This window comes from Macaca thibetana, chromosome 11, assembly GCF_024542745.1.
Source record: "Macaca thibetana thibetana isolate TM-01 chromosome 11, ASM2454274v1, whole genome shotgun sequence".
In the NCBI taxonomy this organism is placed as follows: Eukaryota; Metazoa; Chordata; class Mammalia; order Primates; family Cercopithecidae; genus Macaca; species Macaca thibetana.
This window is the reverse complement of record NC_065588.1, coordinates 45877576-45900634: the sequence shown is the minus strand read 5'-3', so window position 1 is coordinate 45900634 and position 23059 is coordinate 45877576. Positions and strand designations below refer to the sequence as shown.

The window sequence follows — 23059 nt, the reverse complement described above, 5'->3', positions numbered from 1 at the left end:
AGAAAAAAAAAAAAAAGAATGAGCTAGAATAGTTTCTGGCTCAGAACTCAGCAGAGTGCCTAGCACACAGTAGGCACCTCAATGTTTGAAGGTGAGAAAATGTGCCCAAGTGGCTACAACAACCAGAAAAACTTGATTTTATAGTATATTTAGTATGTTGTTCTGGCTACCAGCATTGTGGGCCAGTACTTTGAACTCATTGGTTAAACTAGTGATAAAATAGTTCCTTGTATCAGTTGGTAGCCTCCCAGCATGTACACCTGTTTCTTCCAAGAAATGTGCTGCCATAGGGATACAATCCTTACCAAATGGGACCAGAAGGTGGGATGAAACCTATAAATCAGGCAAGACAAAACTTCATTTTCTTAGGTCAGATGGTGGAATTTTCAGGGGCGACAAGTCATTATTCTACTGACCTTCTCCAAGAGAACAGGTTAGTATAAAGATGAGTGACATGCATCCCGAATTTTCCAGGTCATTCTTGACTTCAACTAGTTTATCCTATTCCCTCCCATACATACATTCATACTCACAAGACTGTACCCTGGTTTGGGATTCTGAAATATAACAGAAGGTCACTATCTCCATACACCACTGCACAACTGCCTGATTATATGCTGGTATAGTTCTGGCTCAAGCATGGGACCCAGACCTTTGGCTGTGCTCCCTCCACCTCGAAGACAGTATGGCACTTTCAAGCAACACTATTTCCTTGTATTATTTATTGGTATTCTCAGTTGCATCAACTGGTCTATCAGCTATGTGAAGTCAGGGATTGTTTCTCTCCTTAGCTTCTGGCTCAGCAACTGTACAAAGCATTGCCAAACACTGGCAGAAAATGTAAACCTGATGGCTGGGTGTAGTGGCTCACACCTGTAGTCCCCACACTTTGGCAGGCCAAGGTGGGAGGACTGCTTGAAGCTAAAAGTTTGAGACTAGCCGGGACAACAAAGCAAGACCATATCGCCACAAAAAAATTAAAAAATTAGGTGTGGTGGCATGCACCTGTAGACACAGCTACTTAGAAGGCTGAGGCAGGAGGATCCCTTGAGCCCAGGAGTTTGAGGCTACAGAGAGCTATGATCCCACCACTGCAGTCCAGCCTGGGTGACAGAATCCATATCTCTAAATAAATAAGTTGCATGTGTGAATCTGTGCAACTTTATCAAAATAATACTTTATCAATAACTATACGACCCAGTAATTCCACTCCTAGGAATTTATCCTACAGGGATATTCTCACAAGTGAGGAATGATATATGCATTATGGATTGCTCACTGTAGCAGTACTTGTAACAGCAAAAAACTGAAAACCATCATTAGGGACTGGTTAATAATAACAAACTTATACAATGGAATACTATAAAGTCACAGAACAGAGGTCTATACCTCGTAGATCTCCGTCCATGTCAGTATATAGAAATATACTTGATTTTTCTTAAAACAAAACAAAAAAATGAGTTACAAAAAGTGAGGACAAGTGAAAAAAGCAACTTGTATAAGGGTATGCACAGTATGAATCCCATTTATGCAAAAGAAAGAAGAAAAGGTACTTCCATGTTTGGGTTTAGAAAATTTCTGGGGGCCGGGCGCGGTGGCTCAAGCCTGTAATCCCAGCACTTTGGGAGGCCGAGACGGGTGGATCACGAGGTCAGGAGATCGAGACCATCCTGGTGAACACAGTGAAACCCCGTCTCTACTAAAACTACAAAAAAAAAAACTAGCCGGGCGAGGTGGCGGGCGCCTGTAGTCCCAGCTACTCGGGAGGCTGAGGCTGGAGAATGGCGTGAACCCGGGAGGCGGAGCTTGCAGTGAGCTGAGATCAGGCCACTGCACTCCAGCCTGGGCGACAGAGCGAGACTCCGTCTCAAAAAAAAAAAAAAAAAAAAAAAAAAAAAAAAAAAAAAAAAAGAAAATTTCTGGAAAGACATGTAAGAAACTTACTAATGATTTCTTCTGGGGAGTGAGACAAGGTAGAGAAGACTTCTAAATTTCTATTATGTACCCCCTTTTTTTGCTTTTTTTTTTTTTTTTTTGAGACAGAGTCTTGCTCTGTCACCCAGGCTGGAGTGCAGTGGCGCGATCTCGGCTCACTACAAGCTCCGCCTCCTGGGTTCACGCCATTCTCCTGCCTCAGCCTCCCGAGTAGCTGGGACTACAGGCGCCCGCTACCACGCCCGGCTAATTTTTTTGTATTTTTTAGTAGAGACGGGGTTTCACCGTGTTAGCCAGGATGGTCTCGATTGCCTGACCTCGTGATCCGCCCGTCTCGGCCTCCCAAAGTGCTGGGATTACAGGCTTGAGCCACCGCGCCCGGCCTAAAAGTACATTTTTAAAATGGCCATAAATTAGGGGCATAGGAAATATATGACGTTCATAATGAAGCCATGCTAATTTGCATTTTGCCTCTCAAGTGTCACATAACTGACAGAGCTAAACAACTTAAAATCGCAGTCCTGTCTCTAAGTTGGGGAGGGTGAGACATTTGTCTGTAAGGGGAAATGGAAAGACAAGGACAAACAATGGTTAGGTAAGGCCTCTTGGAGCACCAGTGGTAACTGCCCAGGGCATGAATCTTCCTTCTTTTGGGAAGTCTAGAACCCCTATGGGCAATGAGGAATGGGTTATACAATTCAAATTTAGGATAAGCCTAACTTCTCTTTGAAGAAGAGTCAAACTGGCAAATTTAGGAAAGGATCTACAGCATGAGATCCTAAGTGAATTATAGTTTACACATATTATTAAAAAAATACAGAATATACACAGTATAATCTTTTTTTCGAGACAGAGTTTTTTTTTTTTTTTTTTTTTTTTTTTTTTTTTTTTTTTTTGAGACGGAGTCTCATTCTGTCGCCAGGCTAGAGTGCAGTAGCACAATCTCGACTCACTGGAACCTCCGACTCCCTGGTTCAAGTGATTCTCCTGCCTCAGCCTCTTGAGTAGCTGGGGTTACAGGCACGCACCACCATGCCTGGCTAATTTTTGTATTTTTAGTAGAGATGGGGTTTCACCATGTTAGCCAGGATGATCTTGATCTCCTGACCTCACGATTTGCCTGCCTCGGCCTCCCAAAGTGCTGGGATTACAGGAATGAGCCACTGCGTCTGGCCAAGCCAGAATTTTGCTCTTGTTGCCCAGGCTGCTATGCAATGGCATGATCTCGGCTCACCACAACCTCCGCCTCCCAGGTTCACGTGATTCTCCTGCCTCAGCCTCCTGAGTAGTTGGGATTATAGGCATGCACTACCACACCCAGCTAATTTTGTATTGTTAGTATGAGATGGGGTTTCTCCATGTTGGTCAGACTGGTCTTGAACTCCTGACCTCAGGTGATCCGCCCACCTCTGCCTCCGAAAGTGCTGGGATTACAGGCATGAGCCACCGCACCCAGCTCAGTATAATCTTTTTATAAAAATAATAAAAAACCCATATACCCATGTGTATATGCACATACACGCCTTAAAAACAGTCTAGGCCGGGCGCGGTGGCTCAAGCCTGTAATCCCAGCACTTTGGGAGGCTGAGATGGGCGGATCACGAGGTCAGGAGATCGAGACCATCCTGGCTAACCCGGTGAAACCCCGTCTCTACTAAAAAAATACAAAAAACTAGCCGGGCGAGATGGCGGGCGCCTGTAGTCCCAGCTACTCGGGAGGCTGAGGCAGGAGAATGGCGTGAACCCAGGAGGCGGAGCTTGCAGTGAGCTGAGATCCGGCCACTGCACTCCAGCCTGGGCCACAGAGCAAGACTCCATCTCAAAACAAACAAACAAACAAACAAACAAACAAACAGTCTAACCAGCCGGGCGCGGTGGCTCAAGCCTGTAATCCCAGCACTTTGGGAGGCTGAGACGGGCAGATCACGAGGTCAGGAGATCGAGACCATCCTGGCTAACACGGTGAAACCCCGTCTCTACTAAAAAATACGAAAAAACTAGCTGGGCGAGGTGGCGGGCGCCTGTAGTCCCAGCTACTCGGGAGGCTGAGGCAGGAGAATGGCGTAAACCCAGGAGGCGGAGCTTGCAGTGAGCTGAGATCTGGCCACTGCACTCCAGCCTGGGCGACAGAGCGAGACTCCGTCTCAAAACAAAAAACAAAAAACAAAAAAACAGTCTAACGAGGAGTGATGGAGCACACCTGCAGTCCAGCTACTCAGGAGGCTGAGGCAGGAGGATTGCTTAAGCCCAAGAGTTTGAGGCTGCAGTCCCCTCTAATCATGTCCGTGAATAGCTACTGCACTCCAGCCTAGGCAACACAGTAAGACCCCATTTCTAAAAACAAAAAAGGCGTAGAAGGATATATGCCAAATTAACAATCATTACCCCTGAGAAGTGGAAAGATGGAAAACTTTTTTCTTTTATATTTCTGTGTTGATATTTTAAATACTACTTTTGTAATAAAAACTTTTTTAATTCATAATTTTCAAACTTTTTGTGGTCATGAAAAATTTTCAAATATTTTTCTATGAGGAGATTTTAACTTCAAGGCATTTTTGATAAACATGCCTTGTCCCATCTGTCTGGGCAGTTAAGTATAGTCTTGCCTGGATACAGGGACAGACCTCATAATCCTTCAAGGTCACTTCAATCTCTGGATTTCTGATAAAGTATAGGTAAGCAATTAATCAGAAATGCAGGGTTTTTTCCTGACACCCAGCAGGCTGTTGGTGTTGTTGGACAAATTCCCCAAAATGAGGTGTTCTTGGAAAATGGCTTTCCCAGAACTCCTTGACTACTGTTTTCTTTACCGAAAGACAGACAGATACACACACACTCTCTCTCTGAATGTGTTCAACCAACCTGAACCCTGGCAGCTCAGCTTCAGCCAAGGAGGCAAGGGAAGCCCTGAGGCAGCTACGTTCTGCACGACTGCCACTTACAGTCTAGGCTTCAGACTTGGGAGAACACATGCCAGAGAAAGAAAAGATCTGCTGTGATTAAATCACAGATGCTGGGGGTGAGTGCGGGGTGGAAGGGTCTGGCACCCATGCCACCTGCTACATGCAAGAGCTCAATTACGTTCAGTACTCAGTCAAGGGACAGGGAGTTGGGAAGAGCAGTGCCATTATAACCTTTGGTTACCTGGGAGAGCCTGGAGAGCTGTGGTTTTCCTAAAGTGGTTAAGTTCTCCTTTGGAAAGTCACCATTCCCTATCCTATGATCCTTTCTCACTAGGAACAACTGCATTTGCTCATCCAGGCTTTCACATTTTAATCTGGTTCTGAAGCTACACAGCGGTGGCAGACAAATGACTTGGGAATCAGATACCCTCATCTAATCCTGGAACAAGCTGAGTGACTTCTACCCCCATGAGGCCCAAAGAAAAACATAATGAAATGAAACCACTTGCTCCTATGAAACAAATGTGGGAATATTTATGCAGCTGTTTTTATTTATTCAACTATAAAGATTGATTGCAGCAATTTTTTGATGAGTAATGCCTTAGATTAACACTAATTATATTGCTATAAATTTGGTTCAGGATCAGAATAGGGTTCAGGAAAGGGAGAGAACAAAAAAAAGTCTCCAAACATTCAAACAGAAAAAAAGTTTGTTTTTTTGGGGGGGACTGAGTCTCGCTCTGTTACCCAAGCTGGAGTGCAGTGGCACAATCTTGGCTCACTGCAGCCTCCACCTCCTGGGTTCAAGCGATTCTCCTGCCTCAGCCTCCTGAGTAGCTGGGATTACAGGCGCATGCCACCATGCCCAGGTAATTTTTGTATTTTTATTAGAGACGGGGTTTCACCATGTTGGCCAGGCTGGTCTTGAACTCCTGACCTAGTGATCCACTCGCCTTGGCCTCCCAAAGTGCTGGGATTACAGGCGTGAGCCACCGCACCCAATCTTTTTTTTTTTTTTTTTTTTTTTACTTTAATTAAATGCTATTTTCCCATAGACTTCCCTAGACTGGTTTGCAATCTAAGGTAATAGGAAACAAGGCATTAGGCATTTTGAAGAAACTGCAGGTTAAGCTATGGTGCCAAGCAGAAGACTAAACACTGATTTGAGTGTCAAATCTCAGGCACGTTCTGGGATAGAGGCAGGTTCTCAAATGTTTCCTAGTGTTCTTTCCTTTTCACTAATTAAATTTTCCCTTCTCTGGCAAATCCAGTGCAGCATATGATCCCCTCATTGCCTCTCTTGGTCAAATGGTTGAAGGGAACCTGTCAGGCACCTGTGGCTTCTGCTTAGATTGGAAAGGTGACAGACTAGCTCTGATTCACCTCCTCCTGAGACAGCCTGGACAGTGGAGGGGTCAACTGGAAGGCTGAAACCTGGTAACAGCTGCCTCTGATTCCTGGTGGAAATGACCAACCAGATTTAATCCATATCACTGGGAAAGATCAAGGAAAAAAAATAGCTTCCCCTCCAAAAATGGTAAAGAGGAAATAAGGAGACAAGAAACCAACAATATTTAGAATGGCACAAAAAGCAATACGCATAAACTTCTTTTTGTTATTAAATCTAAGTTTCCTAAAGTCCAGTTATCAAGTTGAATTGTGTGGAGAGAGGAGAGAGGCCAACTGGAATTTCTCTCAAGAGTTCACGGCTTCAGTCTGAGAGGTCCTGGGTTTGCGCTGGGGGAGCCCCTTTTTGAATGAAGGCATGGGAGGGCTTGGCTCCATGCTGACTCCAGTTCCTTTGGTCCCTGCAGAGTGAGTTTGGCCTCTTTCACTGGTGTTTCCTGGTGCCTGAGATGGAGCACTCTGATACCTGGAACCAGATGAAGACCACGAGCTGTTTCTGTAACGACCCATACTGTCATGCCGCCCTTGGTTCATGGGGTCATTGGACTTTTGGCCTTGTGGCCTGTAGCCTTGTCCTCGTCTGTTCCCTGGCAATACCTAAAGATAAAAGAATACAATGTTCAAGGTGCTCTAGCATTATGGTACCCCATTCGTTCACTTTACAAGAGTATTCTGAAAGCAGAATTGTGGTATTCCATGCTTGGGACTCAGTTTATCTCTCAAGACTCAAAGAATTCTGTCAGCCGATCCAACCTAGCCACTACTTCAGAACTAATCCATCTTTCCCTGCTCTTCATGCCTAGGCTCTTCTCCACTGAAGAATTTACTTTTCTTTAGCTGGATGCAAGAAGAAAGATAAGGAAGAAAGAACATTCTGTGGGTTGTTACAAGTCCTCAACTGGACAAGTATATTATATTATGTCTGAACTCTTCAGATAAAAGGCCATTGGTAAAGATAATAAACATTTGGAATAATAAAGTAAACATCACTATGGCCTGCTTTACTAAATGTCATGACTATAGATTAAAGCTTGCTGCTGTGGCATTCAGCACATCTTTCAAAATATAATCCGGAAAGCTTATGGTATGGGATTTTATTTTTGTCCTCCAATTCCAAACGTCATACCAGTTCTGAAGAATTACTGATGGTACTGCCTTGGATTGCTCTTGTGTTTATTCTTCAAACAGGAGAAGAACCTATGAGATTACTCCTCAGCTTTCTAGTGTTTTCCCCCCATCCCCACCAGGTCACTCTCTCTTTCCCTGTAAATTCCACATTGTCCTTCTAGGGAGTTGCTGCTTTCAGATGCACACTGGTGAAACTGCCACTTGTGGTGCCTGTCTACCTTGAGACGGGTGCACGACTCCCAGTGTGACTAATTACCAGGCAATACTATCTACAACAGCAGGGATCGCTGCCAACACAAGAAAGTCAGCAGTTCTTGGCAACAGGAAATCTAAACTGGCTGGCAGTTTGGAACATACGTATCTAATGCTTTCTCAGGAACTAACTCGGGTTGGAGGGTTTCAAAACAGGCGTGGAATGGGAATAAAGAAAGGAAGATAATATACTGAGCTATCAGCTTTTAAGCTTTGACAATCTGGAGGGTTTTCTTCCTAACACGCTCAGCGTAGAAGCTAGGTTACCTCTCGAAGTGGCTGGTAGGGCTGGCCACTGGAGTTTGCTATGGCTGCAGGAGTCTCTCGCGGTGCAAAGTTTTTCTTGTTAGCACTTGTAAGGCTGGGAGGAGAGGCACAGGTGGAAGAGGAAGCAGCAGAGGCATCACTTGGGCTACTCAAGGACACAGATGTAACTGAGCTACATCGGGATCTGGTTGAATAGCTGTTCTTTGGATGAGACACTGGAACAGAAATATGAGGAATATATGATCATATGATGGAACAGCACAATGGGTAAGGTTTCTACTTTCTCAATTTCACAATGAGCAATTTAAGATAAAGAACTGTCTATTCAAGTAAAGAAAAACCTCTAAAACTGGTAACAGGAAGAAAAATCTCCCTTCTGCCCTCTTCCTCCACTTCCTCCAAAGCCCCACTGCTTTGTAAAGGAATTCTTAAACAAGAGAAGAGTTTAACATCAAAGTTACCCATTCCCCACCAACTAATGACTTCTTGGGATTGGATCTGGTACTACCTAAACTCCTGGCTATGGCTCTAGCAGCTGACTAAACCTGGGAACAATAGTATAGACCATATGTTCAGTTTCCTATGCAAGAAACATTCTAAAGTACAGTCTTGGCAAAGAAAGAAAAAGGTACATACATAAAATCTTTACTAAATTTTTTAAAGAATTTTGAATGATACAAGGTATAAATAATCAAGATCAGTTAAATATGAATAGCACTAATCTTTACAACAAACACGTATATTGCCAAATTTCTTTCTGCAAAATTAATCCCAAATTCAAAGTACCTATTTAACTGAACAAATATTAATATTTTCAGTTCAAATTGTGTTAGAATTCCAATGGTTTAAAACCACTCTCTAGATTTTTTTTCTTGGCTTTAAGCCTGGACTAACAATGAGTTTATAATTGTTGCCACAGGTTAAATATTTCACTTTTTTTTTTTTTTGGAGATGGAGTCTCGCTCTCTCGCCCAGGCTGGAGTGCAGTGGTGCGATCTCGGCTCACTGCAAGCTCCGCCTCCCGAGTTCATGCCATTCTACTGCCTCAGCCTCTTGATTAGCTGGGACTACAGGCACCCACCACCTCACCTGGCTAATTTTTTGTATTTTTTAGTAGAGATGGGGTTTCACCGTGTTAGCCAGGATGGTCTCGATCTCCTGACCTCGTGATGTGCCCACCTCAGCCTCCCAAAGTGCTGGGATTACAGGCGTGAGCCACAGCGCCTGGCAATATTTCACTTTTATACTAGACAGAAAGAACAAAGAAGCTAAAGTTCAGGGTTTGACAAACAGGTCACTAGAAACTCTCACCTCACAGGTACTCCCTTACCCTTTAATGCTATTATTTAAGGGTCTATTATGTTCTAGGCAAGACAAGTATTGTTTTCTCCTATTTAGAGACACAGTCTTGCTCCGGTGCCCAGGCTGGAGTGCAGTGGCAATCATAGCTCATTGGAACCTCAAACTCCTGGCTCAAACTATCTTCTCCCTCTCACCCACCCCCACCCCACCTCCTGAGTAGCTAGGACTACAAGCATGTGCCACCACACCTGGCTAATTTTTTCTTTTTAATTTTTTGAAGAGATGGGAACCTCGCTATGTTGCCCAGGGTGGTCTTGAACTCCTGGGCTAAAGTGATTCTCTGGCCTCAGCCTTCCAATTTGTTGAGATTACACATGTAAGCCTCCGCGCCTGGCCTGTTATCTGCATTTTGGAGAGCAGTAAAATGAGGTTACTATAGAGGCAGGGATCCAAACTTGGTCTGACGGAAGGGCCCATGCTCTTTATACCACATATCATGCACCTCTCAATTCAGCATGAAAAAACAGTCTTTCACATTTAAGGAGCTGGCAAATACTTGTCCTCAGAGTTCAAAGTATCTGGACCCATGGACTTCATAAGCATCCCAGAGTTACTTTTCACAAAAACAAGCAAACAAGAGGCACTAATGAGGAATCGGGACGAAGACAATCAGCATGTCAGTCTCTTATTAATAATCACCAACTGTAGTGCCCAGACCCTCTCACCATCTCACCTTGTCCAAATGAATCAATGCTCTTCTTTAGGGTCTCTACATCACAGGTGAACCGGGCTACTCGTCCCAGATCCTCATCATATTTACGTTCACTAACAAAGTGCTGGAGAAAGGGCAAAGAAAGGCCTCCAGGTTAGACAAACATCATCCATGGAATCCATAACTTACTATACAGATAAAACAATCATTTTTTTTTTTTTTTTTTTGAGACGGAGTCTCGCTCTGTCACCCAGGCTGGAGTGCAGTGGCCTGATCTCAGCTCACTGCAAGCTCCGCCTCCCGGGTTCACGCCATTCTCCTGCCTCAGCCTCCCGAGTAGCTGGGACTACAGGCGCCTGCCACCTCGCCCGGCTAGTTTTTTGTAGTTTTAGTAGAGACGGGGTTTCACTGTGTTCACCAGGATGGTCTCGATCTCCCGACCTCGTGATCCACCCGTCTCGGCCTCCCAAAGTGCTGGGATTACAGGCTTGAGCCACCGCGCCTGGCCAAAACAATCATTTTTAATTGTCTTTTTACTGCTTCAAAGTTTATTAAATGGCCATCACATGACCAACGCTGGGTGATCGAATAAATCTATTCAATTTCTCAAGAGCCCAAAGGCAAGTCTGTAAGTTTATGAAATGCTACGTGATGGCCAAAGCCCATTCGATATAATCAAGAGAAAATGTAAAGAAAGAAAAAAGGGCCGGGCGCGGTGGCTCAAGCCTGTAATCCCAGCACTTTGGGAGGCTGAGATGGGCGGATCATGAGGTCAGGAGATCGAGACCATCCTGGCTAACACGGTGAAACCCCATCTCTACCAAAACAACACAAAAAAACTAGCTGGGCGAGGTGGCGGGCGCCTGTAGTCCCAGCTACTCGGGAGGCTGAGGCAGGAGAAAGGCGTGAACCCGGGAGGCGGAGTTTGCAGTGAGTCGAGATCCGGCCACTGCACTCCAGTCTGGGCTACAGAGCGAGACTCCGTCTCAAAAAAAAAAAAAAAAAAAAAAAAAAAGAAAGAAAGAAAAGAGGAGGAAGATTTTATAGTAGAGGGCCATCTTTCTACTGTTGGCTATTCTCCACTTCTTTCCATTTTATACAGAAACAGAGGTAGCAAAAATGTTTACAAGGTGCTACAATGATACCATTTAGATAGATGGTTTGGTGTTAATAGGAACTTCCTTAGGAAACCCACTTAATCTCTTTATAATAAAGTAGGATTTCTTAGTCCTTGAAATAGGAACAATTTCTTGAGATGGAAAATCATTCATGTGAAAAGTGAACTTTGCAAATGAGAAGTTTATGCTGCAAGTAATTTAATCCTTTTAAGCAGACTGAGCTGAGAAGTAACCAACCCCTTGAGTCAAAAACTAACCATGCTATAAAAATCGTGGGACTAGAAACATGTCAGGAATAAAGTGCTTCTGGGGGTCTATTTCATTAAACAATGTCTAAAGTAGCCTGCAATCATTTTTTTTTTCCGATGAAAAGGAGATAAAAAAGAAAAGTGAAAGGCCTAGATATAATTTGGAAGAACTGAACCCTTCAGGACACTCCTCTTAACTGGGGGTGGCCTAATACTGCTCTGCATCAGAATTCTCGGGAAGCAACCAGCAGCACTGAAAGGGAAAGGAGAGAGAAAAATGACCTTCCAGCCTTGAATTCCTCAAACTTCAGAGTATGTTGCGGCTTAGGAAAGCACACGAACCTCTTGTTACAAAGCCTTCAGACATGTAATATCAGTCTGAGATTAATTCTGAAACAAATTCTAGGGTTTGTTGAGTCAAAGACATAATAGGAATGACGGAAATAAAATGATCTGGAAATAAGACATTTAAATTGCACAGCACCCACTTCAGTACACTGAAAAAGTGGAGAGAAACAGATCCTTAGTCAGCCTGCAGAAATATTTCCAGCAGCTTTTCAGCCATGTGGGAAGAGGAACAGATGAAGCCTGTGAGAGCCAGAATTCTCATCTAATTCCAAAGGGGTTTCCGGCTTCTCCCCAAGAGTTGAATGAGACTGACTGGCATCAATGTGAGGAGGCCTTTCTATAAAATTTAATCATATAGTTTTAGTTAAATAGAAAATGGTAACTGAACATTTGCATGATTTGGCTAGTTCACCCCAATAGAGTTGAAGGGGAGGCAGCGAGAGAACAATACTTCACAGGTCTAACACTGGGTCAGATGATAGCAAGGATCCTTATAAGGTCCTGGATGATATTCCACCTCTGTTTTTATTTTATAGAGACTGTTGTACAGCAAGTGTTCTCTCAGTGTGACAATAAATCTTATGTGTTCAGAAAGAGAAGAGGTAAAGGGCACAGGTGTGGAGAAGGCCAACTCCCTTTGTCACAGCTTGCAGTTTCCAGTTTATAAACAATTATTTAGAATGCCAATGACCACAACTATCCATGAATATCCCAATTTCCCTCAGGTTCACATGCTTAGTCTCAGAAACACTGTTCTTTATATAAGAATTTGGCCAAGTGCGGTAATCCCAGCACTCTGGGAGGCCAAGGCGAGTGGATCACTTGGGGTCAGGGGTTCGAGACCAACCTGGCCAACATGGTGAGACCCTGTCTCTACTAAAATACAAAAATTAGCAGGGCGTGGTGGCACATGCCTGTAATTCCAGCTACTTGGGAGGCTGAGGCACAAGAATCACTTGAACCTGGGAGGTAAAGGTTGCAGTGAGCGGGGACAACGCCACTTCACTCCAGCCTGGATGACAGAGCGAGACTCTGTCTCAAAAAAAACAAAAAAGAATTAAAAGGTATACATATTGAACCCAAGTGATTTTTGTAAAAAGATTACAACAAATATCTCAAAGATAATTTTTCTCTATACAATCAGAATTGGCCAACCAACTATTTACAGAAGACCAACTACATACCAAGATGCTGTGCTAGGCACTTGGAGAGACAGGAGCTCACTGTGAAGTTCACTATCTAGTGGGGAAGACAAATTAAGCAAATGCACATAAAATCCTAACTGTGCTCTGAAAGCATAGAATGGGGAGATATGATGGGGAAGTCAGGAAGGATGAGGAGGTCAAGAGTGGTAACTGGGCTGTTCACAGTGGCTCACGCCTGTAATCTCAGCATTTTGAGAGGCCGAGGCAGGTGGATCACCTGAGGTCAGGAGTTTGAGACCACCCTGGCCAACATCATGAAACCCCATCTCTACTAAAAATATAAAAATTAGCTGCCGGGTGTGGTGGCTCATGCCTGTAATCCTAGCACTTTGGGAGGCTGAGGCAGGCAGACCACCTGAGGTTGGGAGTTTGAGACCAGCCTGACCAACATGGAGAAACCCCATCTCTACTAAAAATACAAAAATTAGCTAGATATGTTGGTGCATGCCTGTAATCCCAGCTACTCGGGAGGCTGAGGCAGGAGAATCACTTGAATCCGGGAGGCAGAGGTTACGGTGAGCCGAGATCACACCATTGCACTCCAGCCTGGGTGACAGAGTGAGACTTTGTCTCCCAAAAAGAAAAAAAAAAAAGAGTGGTAACTATGGTTGGCGGCCGGGAGAAGAGCGTTTGGACAGATGGAAAAGCGTGTGTGTCTGTGGAGTGTAGAAGCCTCCAGCCTCTGCTCTCTGCTTGAGGGCAGAGGACCGGGGGGGATGGTATGAACTGAGGGTAATGGCAGAGCAAGACTACACAGTCCTTCATACCGGATTAAGGATTATAGTATTTATCCTAAAAGCAACAGAAAGTTTGAAGCAGAATGCTGTAGTGTGGGGAACCTACATGGAGGGTGGGGCAGGTGGGGCAGAGACAGAATGGATGAACACAATCAGTTAAAAGGCTCTTACAGAAGTCCAGGCAAGAGATGGTGGTAATCTGATCATAATGGTGGTGGTGGAGATGAAGAAATAAGGTCAGATCTGAATTTAGCAAATGGATGGGGTGTGCTGATAGATTTAAGGTGGGAAATGGATAAATTTTCTAAGGTTTCCAGCTGGGATAACTAGGTAGATGACAATACCACTTACAGAGAAAGGGACCTGGAAGAGGGCCAGGTTTGGGAAAGGAAGATCATGAGTTTAATATATTAGATATGGCCATGAATTATGAAAAGTTCTTACTTTAGCCCCTGAGGATAAGAAGAAAGGCAGAAAGCAGAAAGAAGTTTTACCTTGATATCGGCTCTGAGCTCAACCAATTGCTGCTCTGACATTTGAACAGCCACATGAGTCATCTTCTTTAGAAGTTCAGCCTTCTTTTGTCGGCTGAGCAAAATTTCCACTGTAGAGAAAAAGTGAGTGTGAACCTTATGTTACTGCTAAATAGGATAAAGAAGAACTAGAAATATAAGCCTTGCAGTAGGTATTTGGTCAGCCAAAGGCTTAGTTGCCCATCCATCCAGAAAATGAAAATAATGAAAATATCAAAAGTCCGGTCTCTACCTTCCATTGGGTCTCTGAAGGCAGTTAAGTAGTAAACATTTTTTTATAAATCACAAACACTCATAAATCATTTGTTATTTCTCCTTCCAGTCAAAAAAATTTTATCAAGATGCATATAAATTAAAAAGGAAATATGCACACATAATAAAAAATATTCATCTAGAGTAAGTTGAGTATAAAATGAAAAGAGCATCTCTCTTATTTCTGATTTTGTGGTCTCCTCTCCAGAGGAAACCACTGTTCACCATTTCTTACGTACACTTCCAAATATTGTCTATGTGCACACAACATGTATACATATGTATCTCTCCTTTTTCCCTTCTCACAAATGGAAGTATATCATACACATGGTCTTTCCTTTACCTTAGCTATTTTTACTTAATATATTTTTAAGTTTATTCCCTATTACTACATCTGGATCACCTTCATTCTGTTTAACAGCCACTGAGTATGGGGATATACCACAATTATTTACCGAGTTCCCTAGTGATGGGTATTTAATTGTTACACCCTTTTAAGAACCACCTTCTATGGCATGCTTTCTGATTTATAACTTGGATACAACTTGGTCATGGCAGAGAACAGACAATAAAAATCTCCCAGAGAGACAGGGGCTACAGTGGAAACTGAACCAAAGAAATCCTCCCTGGAAGCAGATAAACCACCCAAGGAACGTTCTCTACTACCAGGGAAGGGACTCTGCTATTCCTTCCCACCAGCAAGATTTGATCATTGCTCTTCCAAGTGGGAATTTTTACTATAATCATCCTTTTCTTTCTCCAACTGTGTAATATTGGAGAAGGGGGCATTTAGCCTTTCTTTTAATTTATGAGATCCCATCCTTGGAAGATCTGAAATTACTCTGAAGACCTAGCCTTTCAGCTGAATATTAACTAACTAGACGAGACTTTGGAGGTATTGCTACTGAGGAGGTGGTGAACATATTCTCATTTTGGAAAAAAGAGGGATACTGGGTAGGGGAGGACTGTAGCAAAGACCGTTAGTTGATAGAACACAGTCTTTCCAACTATATTCAAGAACATTCAGGGCTATCAGAAATCCAATGTTGTTGGGTACCAACAAAATTAGGTAAAAAAAATCTGTATTTTCTGGCTTTGCTACAGATGAAATGGTCATGTGATACAGTTTCACCATTGAGATATAAGCAGAACTCAAAGGGCAGGGTTTACAGGAGAGTGTTTTAAAGGAGTCTTAGCATGTAACATTTTACTCCTTCTTGACTGGAGCCTAGGGAGTTGTCTTTTGACCATAAGCATACTCTCAGAATGGTTGCGCAGAAGGATAGAAGAACCTGGGTCCCTAATGTCATATTGGAAATGTCCTGCCAGCTCTGGGTTGCTTACCTCTGTACTTTTCATTTCCTGAGAAAAAAGGACACTCACATTTATTTAGGCCACTCTGTTCCATGTAGTCAAACTGAATCCCTAACTGATATACACAGAATCCTGTAACATACTGAGGAATTAGCCAAATTCATGTCAGAAAAAAACAGAAATTTTAAAGAGTTACACCAGGTATTACAGAGACCTGGATGTATTTAGCAAGTTTACTCAGCCCAACTGCCTGCCACAAAGATGCACACATGGGCTGCCTAGACCCAAGTTACACTAATCAGTCAGGGCCCACTTTCTCAGGAGTCAGGAGCATGCCTACAAAAGTTTCTTAACACCAAAGCCCAACAGTTACAAATGATCTATTGGTTTAGCTCCCAAGATAAAACCTATTTGCCATTTGTATCAACTTCAGTTTCTCTCAGCTCTAGCATTCAGTGATTCTATGACAAAATTATAGCTCTCAAAATGGCGAAAATGAGGTAAATAAAAAGCTTTCTACACATAACAGGTAACTCACAGGACCTAATTATACAACACTGGAAAAGACTGAAATACTACAAACCCATCAATTACTTAATAAAATTATAATATGTAAAAAACTAAAAGCAACTCTTAATAGCATTGGTAAATGAGTAATTACATCATGTCATTAAGAACCAGGATTTTCAGGGAGAAAAGAGCTAAAGATATAAAACTGATGAAGTTAAGTAAAACTCTGAGCTCTGAATTTGATAAAATAAGATTGGGTACAACTTGATAATTGGTTGAAGCTGAGTGATGGGAGTTTGTTACATTAGCCTATTTGAAATTTTTTGTTTTGTTTTGTTTTGAGATGGAGTCTTGCTCTGTCACCACGCTGGAGTGCAGTGGCACGATCTCGGCTCACTACAACCTCCGCCCCCTGAGTTCAAGTGATTTTCCTGCCTCAGCCTCCCGAGTAGCTGGGATTACAGGCCATGCCACCACGCCCAGCTAATTTTTGTATTTTTAGTAGAGATGGAGTTTCATCATGTTGGCCAGGATGGTCTCGATCTCTTGACCTCATGAGCAGCCCGCCTTGGCCTCCCAAAGTGCTGGGATTACAGGAGTGAGCCACTGCGCCCAGCCAAAATTTTCTATAATATAAAAGATGTATTATATTTTTAAAAGCACCTTCTTTTTCTTTATATCAAGACAGGGTCTTGCTCTATTGCCCAGGCTGGAGTACAGTGGTGCAATCACAGCTCACTGCAGCCTCGACCTCCTGGGCTCAAGCGATCCTCCCACCTCAGCCTCTCAAGTAAATGGGACTACACATAGCCATATAACACATGCCACCATGCCTGGTTAATTTTTTTTTTTTGAGATGGAATCTCGTTCTGTTGCCAGGCTGAAGTGCAGTGGTGCGATCTCAGCTCAATGCAACCTCTGCCTCCTGGGTTCAAGCGATTCTCCTGCCTCAGCCTCCCGAGTAGCTGGGACTACAGGCATGCCCCACCATGCCCAGCTAATTTTTGTATTTTTAGTAGAGACAGGGTTTCATCATGTCAGCCAGGATGGCCTCGATCTCCTGACCTCATGATCTGCCCACCTCGGCCTCCGAAAGTGCTAGAATTACAGGCGTGAGCCACTGCGCCCAGTCTAATTTCTTATTTTTCATAGAGACAAGATCTCACTATGTTGCCTAGGCTGGTCTCAAACTCCTGGGCTCAGGTGATCCGCTCAAAGTGCTGGGATTATATGTGTGAGCCATCATGCCTGGCCTTAAAGGACCTTCTTCTCAAAAGTAAGAAATATGTCTTCTTAATGGTTTTAGTTTATCTGAATTTCCATTTTCAAAAAGAGAATGTACAGATAAAATAATGGACTGAAATGTCAAATTAGAAACTCAAAATATATTGCTCAATGTAAACGAAATCTCACCTCTGAAAAACAGTGGAAGGCATCTCTGCTACATTCTCAAATTTTCAAGTTAAAATGGACCCAAACTGAAGTCATTTCAGTGCTTCAAAGCTGCATCCTCTGGCCCGTGACCACACACACAAGTGATTTAACTGTGAGTCATGATCTCAACCTAGCCCAACATTTCTATTCTTATCAGTTTGAGGGTGGGTTAAAATCAACAACTTTCCTAATAATAAATCTGGCATTTAATGCAGGAAGATAAAACCTGCCACCGAAATGCCCCAAATCAATGCCATTGTACAAGTTGCAGTTGGTATTCCCTTTTCTTCGTGTAGCTGTGTATGTTTAACCTAACACTTAACAGAAATGATCAAAAAATAGATATGTTTTTTCTGTACAAAATCCCACAAATCACCAAAGTTAGACTTCATTCCTCCAGAATCTATTTTAGTAAGCTTTCAAGAAACCCAGTCTCTTGAACCCTCAATTCACTAACTTTTCCCCTACCATTGATAACAGATACTGAGTGAAGACTGTTCTATAAACTGAGAAAACAAAGAAAGTTCTGAGATAGGTAATGATAGGAGCATATACATTCAATCGTAGGCAACCTAATAAAGTCTTCTCTGATTATGCTAAAGGTTTTTTTCTGAGTAGAAAAAATCCCAGTGGAATTGCTTAAACACTGGAGGAAGAAACAAAATAAAAACCTGGTGGCAGATACCATGATGTAGTCTTTTATACATTGAACTCTGCATTCAAAATATTAAGATTTGGAAATATTTTTAAAACAGGCTCTTTAAAGTTATTTCACCTGAAAGGATTCATATGCCAGTACAATGCAACTGCTTAAGATTATTTAAATATACAAACTCTTATTATGATATTTATATGGAGCTTTTGTTATGAGGGTGGGGAAGTAGGAACCTACTATTTATGAAGGTAATAGTTATAATTAAAGATCAATCATCTTACTTGCTTCAGCTTTCACTTTGTCCATTTCAGCAAGCAACGCCACTTCTCGATCCATTAAACTAGGAAAAGATGACAAAGGAATAAAAGGTTTGATGAGAAACTCAAATACAAAATTAGCATATTATTAATAGTAGAGAAAGACTGGTAAGTTTGTTTGCTAAAAGCATACTAAAAAATAATACTGTATGGACCACATAAAAATCCTGATGTCTTACTCTCAAAGAATATTTTAAGATTTTCCCAAAAATAAAATAAATAGACCCAATTCCCTTTTATATTGCAAAATTGGTACATTGCAGTACACCAATCGCTAGAAGTCTAAGAGTTGAGAACCAGCAGATGGCAGTAGCAAGCTACAAAACACATTTTTTAGTAAGCTGTGCTAAAGCAAAAGTCCATGTGGAAATTACTTACTTAACCATGTATGTACTCACATACTTTTTATATTTATATTTTGGTCTATAAAATTTGATGGCTTTGCATGTAATTAATTTTTACCAAGCAATATCCCCATTAGGGCATAGTAAATTTATCCATGATTAGGACTTATATATCTTCAACAGCTGACCATGGTTGTACCAAGTCCACTTACATTTTAGTACTTAGAATGCAAAGTAGTCAAAAGATAAGACATATAGTGTGCTAGTTTCTGAGAAACATAAAACAGTAATGAGGAAGGAATAGAATTACAGATTTCTGGTAGGCTTTTTACAGAAAAAGAACATTAAATAATCAATTAGAATTTTTTCCACTGCAAATGTAAATGGTTTATAGGCACATAAAGCTTTTCCATGTCGTTATAAAAGAGCCCACAGCCTTCAATGTATAAGGAGACAGCAGGTTACCCTAGTATTCAACCTCTGGATGCAAATAATTTTCCTTACCATATCGGTTTTGCTTTGTGGTGGCAAAAAGAAAAAAAATCTAGAATTTTAATGCCTGCACAAACATGGAAGATTCCAACTTTCTTCAAATTTGGAGTTCATTCTGCTTTCTCCTTTTGAAGGAAAATATAACTACAGGGTAAATAAAAGTTCCACTCTTGTTTCTGGTTGTTAATCATATACACACATACTCTCTTTCTCTGTCACTCTCTAATTCAATTTAGCTCAATACATAGTTATGTTAGCACAAAGTAGTTAATGTGGAGACTATGGTGTGAGATGTACAAAAATGTCTAAGGCAGGGTCATTTCCTCAAGGAGCAAATCTTTTATAGGGAAGTGCCAGAAAACATAGGTTTGATAATCGTTATGCATGATGTTAATAAACAGACTTGTAACTAAACAAATTTGGTTGGCATATTAATCCAAAAGCATCAAACTGGAGAGAAGATACAATTAATGTGGGGTAGCAATACTTTGCTAAGAAAGCATTTCCCAAACCTTGGCAATATTTTGCTCCAAGAACTCTAGCAGCATTGGAATACCTAAAAGACAAAACAAAAGCACAACTGAGACAGGAGCTGCCAGGCCTACAGTTTGACATTACCTCTCTTCTGTTGCCAAATCACCTTAAGATGCAGACACTGTGTCCATCAGATGACAAATCCTTTGTCTCTGACAAAGCTTGTAAAATATTTATTAAAAGACTACAGCAAACAAGTAAGCCTTTTGTAGCTTACAATCTTTATTATGAGAAGTAGAATGTCAGATGACACTTTTAGCAAGCTCTGCATCCTACAATCAGACTTTTTTATGGCAATTTGTGCTAGTACGTTGTGATGGCATTTTTTTTTTCCCTGTGAGAATTACTGGTGTTCATTTAAATAAACTTTGTTTTTTGATTAACTCAGTGGTGATCACAAGAAATTCATAGGACAGTGCATGGACAACCATATAACCTCTCCATTAAAAAAATACTAGCTTATAATATATCCATCTACCACGTACCCACTAAAATTAAAATTAAAACACATATATTAGCTTAAAACACATATATTGCCAAAAAACAATGAAAAGCAGTAAGAACTTGTTTCTTTTTGTCATGCTGCCATCTATTGATAACACCTAGTGAAAGGTACTGTGATGTCAGCCCAGCGTTAAACAAAAGAATCTACTAGTTAACTGATGCTGATATGTTTCTCAGAGAAAAGGATGATCAGCGTTTATAATTTTACATTAAAATTTTCACACCTTTAAAATACAAAAACGAATAAATGTCAAAATTTAATAGTAAATTTCTTATTAAAAGCACATCAAAAAAGTAAATTATATAATGGGATTATGGTTGTATAGAAGAATGACCTAGTTTTAGGTTATTTATGCTAAAGCATTTAGGGGTGACATATCATCTACATCTGCAACTTCCAAGTGGTTCCACCAAAATATTATATACACACACAGCAAATACACTGCCATTGTACCATCCTTTCAACTTTTCTATATATCTGAAAGTTCTCATAATGAAAAGTTAGTGAAATGTTGGCATCACAAAGTAAATGGAGAAGGTGGGAAGAGTTCAAAGTGAAAAGTAGGTTAGGTATAAGGATAACAACATAGGCATTTTTTACAATTAAAAACAATTAATCTATTGTAACACAACTTTTAACACAGAAACTTAAGCTAAAGTTTTCCATCTGCTTCTGAGCTAAACAATGGTCCCAGTATGTATCTGTGGCCAAGAGGTTCAAAAGTACCTGTGGTGTGAGGTAATGGTTTTTAGATGCCAGAACGGCAAGCAATGAGTCCTCCCAGAGAGTGATGAAAGGCTCATTCAGACTCTCTATTACCTTGCTCACTCCAATACCTCAGGGTACTAAGCCTCTCTCAAGGCTTTCTTGAATGGAAATATGCCATAATAAGCACCAAGCATCTGGTAGACTGGATTCTAAAATTGCAAATGAAATTCAGCTAAATATTGCTGGGACCCTATTTGAAAAAATACTAGTTTTTATTAAGCCTGGACCTTATTCAGTGTTGAGAATTTCCATATCCTTTCTTCAATTATGAAAGACAGATTTGGATGACTGCTCCCTGCTAGTAAAGAAAAAGACTGGTAACTAAATGTTCTATATTTCCTTCCTTCCTTTTTGGGACTTCCTTACCATGTTCACATTTGCTCGACTTACTCTAAAGCTGTGGGGTTTTTTTGTTTTGTTTTTTTTTGTTTTTTGTTTTGAGATGGAGTCTCGCTCTGGAGTGCAATGGCATGATCTCGGCTCATGGCAACCTCCGCTTCCTGGGTTCAAGCGATTCTCCTGCCTCAGCCTCCTGAGTAGCTGGGACTATGGGCACATGGCACTACGCCCAGCTAATTTTTATATTTTTAGTAGACATGGGGTTTTGGCATGTTGCCAGGTTGGTCTCAAACTCCTGGCTTCAAGTGACCTGCCGGCCTGGGATTACAGGCATGAGCCACGGCACCCAGTCAATTTATTCTAAAGTTTTTGCATAATTTAGTTGCTCAGAATAGTTGTTACTGAAGTATCACCATTCACATCGCTAACACATATTGTGTGCATCATTTGAAGCAAGTCTTCTAATTAATATACAGATACCTAACATGCAGTTAGAGATTCTAGCTCTTGCCTTCAATAATTCACTAGTACCAAAAAACTGATCATTATTTGTTTATGACTGTTGCATTGGAAAAACAATATTAAAGTGGAAACGCAACTCTGACAATTCCACAGGTCAATTATTTCAAGGGATATTACTTGAAACCATTCAATAATATTGTCAGAAAACATTTGTACTCAATTTTATTTGCTCAAAATCTAGAATTTTTTTTTTTTTTTTTTTTTTTTTTTTTTTTTTTTTGAGACAGGGTCTCACTGTCACCCAGACTGGAGTACAGTGGCACCGTCAAGACTCACTGCCAACCTCCGCCTCCTTGCTGAAGCAATCCTCCCGCCTTAGCCCTCTAAGTAGTTGGGACTACAGGCACGAGCTACCATGCCCAGCTAATTTTTGTATTTTTTGTAGAGATGGGTTGCCCAGGCTGGTCTCGAACTCCTGACCTCAAGTGATCCATCCACATCAGCCTCCCAAAGTGCTAGGATTACAGGCGTGAGCCGCTGTACCTGGACTTTTTTTTTTTTTTTTTTTTAAGACAGGGTCTTGCTCTGTCACTCAGGTTGGAATGCAGTGGCGTGATCATAGCTCACTGCATCCTTGACCTCCTGGGCTCAAGCAATCTTCGTGCTCAGCCCGAGTAGCTGGGATTAAAGGTGTGTGCTACCACACCTGGCTAATTAAAAAAAAAAAATTGTAGAGATAGGGGTCTTACTATGTTGTCCAGGCTGGTCTTGAACTCCTGATTTCAAGTGATTCTCTCGCCTTGGCCTCCCAAAGTGCTGAGATTATAGGTATAAGTCACTATGCGTGGCCTTAAAACCTGTTCATTCTAATTCTACTAACCAACCAAGCAAAAATTCAAGCAAAGCCAATGCAGACACCTTTTTTTTCTTTGAAGACGTTTTCCTCTTTCCATATAAAATAACCAAAAAAGAGACTTGCCAGTAGTATTTATTTTTCCTTCCTTTCTTTTTTTTTTTTTTTTGTTTTTTTGAGTCTCG

General features: G+C 41.5%; 2 protein-coding genes and 1 long non-coding RNA gene across 7 annotated transcripts in view; 1 reads left to right on the top strand and 2 right to left on the bottom strand.

Annotated features, from left to right (window-relative positions):
* The window catches only part of LOC126930835 (tubulin alpha-1A chain), a 421509-nt gene that overhangs the window by 56566 nt on the left and 341884 nt on the right, over positions 1–23059 (top strand). Inside the window, exon 1 of one of the 2 annotated variants that reach the window (XM_050748368.1) lies at positions 6774–6783. The exons of the other annotated variant lie outside the window; for it this stretch is intronic. The gene's annotated coding sequence lies outside the window, so the exon portion shown is untranslated. Of the gene's footprint in view, positions 1–6773; positions 6784–23059 lie in introns of those variants that run through there. 2 annotated transcript variants of the gene reach the window in all.
* Positions 5364–23059, bottom strand: part of LOC126930849 (uncharacterized) — a 252338-nt gene continuing 234642 nt past the window's right edge. For both annotated transcript variants that reach the window (XR_007717691.1, XR_007717690.1), the window contains exon 2: positions 5364–5626. This is a non-coding gene — a long non-coding RNA (uncharacterized LOC126930849). The remainder of the gene's footprint in view (positions 5627–23059) is intronic.
* The window catches only part of SPATS2 (spermatogenesis associated serine rich 2), a 168827-nt gene continuing 151131 nt past the window's right edge, over positions 5364–23059 (bottom strand). For all 3 annotated transcript variants that reach the window (XM_050748356.1, XM_050748354.1, XM_050748355.1), the window contains 5 exons: positions 18542–18600; positions 14057–14166; positions 9928–10030; positions 7893–8107; positions 5364–6842 (listed from right to left, as the gene is read on the bottom strand). In XM_050748356.1, coding sequence (XP_050604313.1) covers positions 6534–6842; positions 7893–8107; positions 9928–10030; positions 14057–14166; positions 18542–18600 — 796 coding nt within the window. In that variant the 3' untranslated portion in view covers positions 5364–6533. The remainder of the gene's footprint in view (positions 6843–7892; positions 8108–9927; positions 10031–14056; positions 14167–18541; positions 18601–23059) is intronic.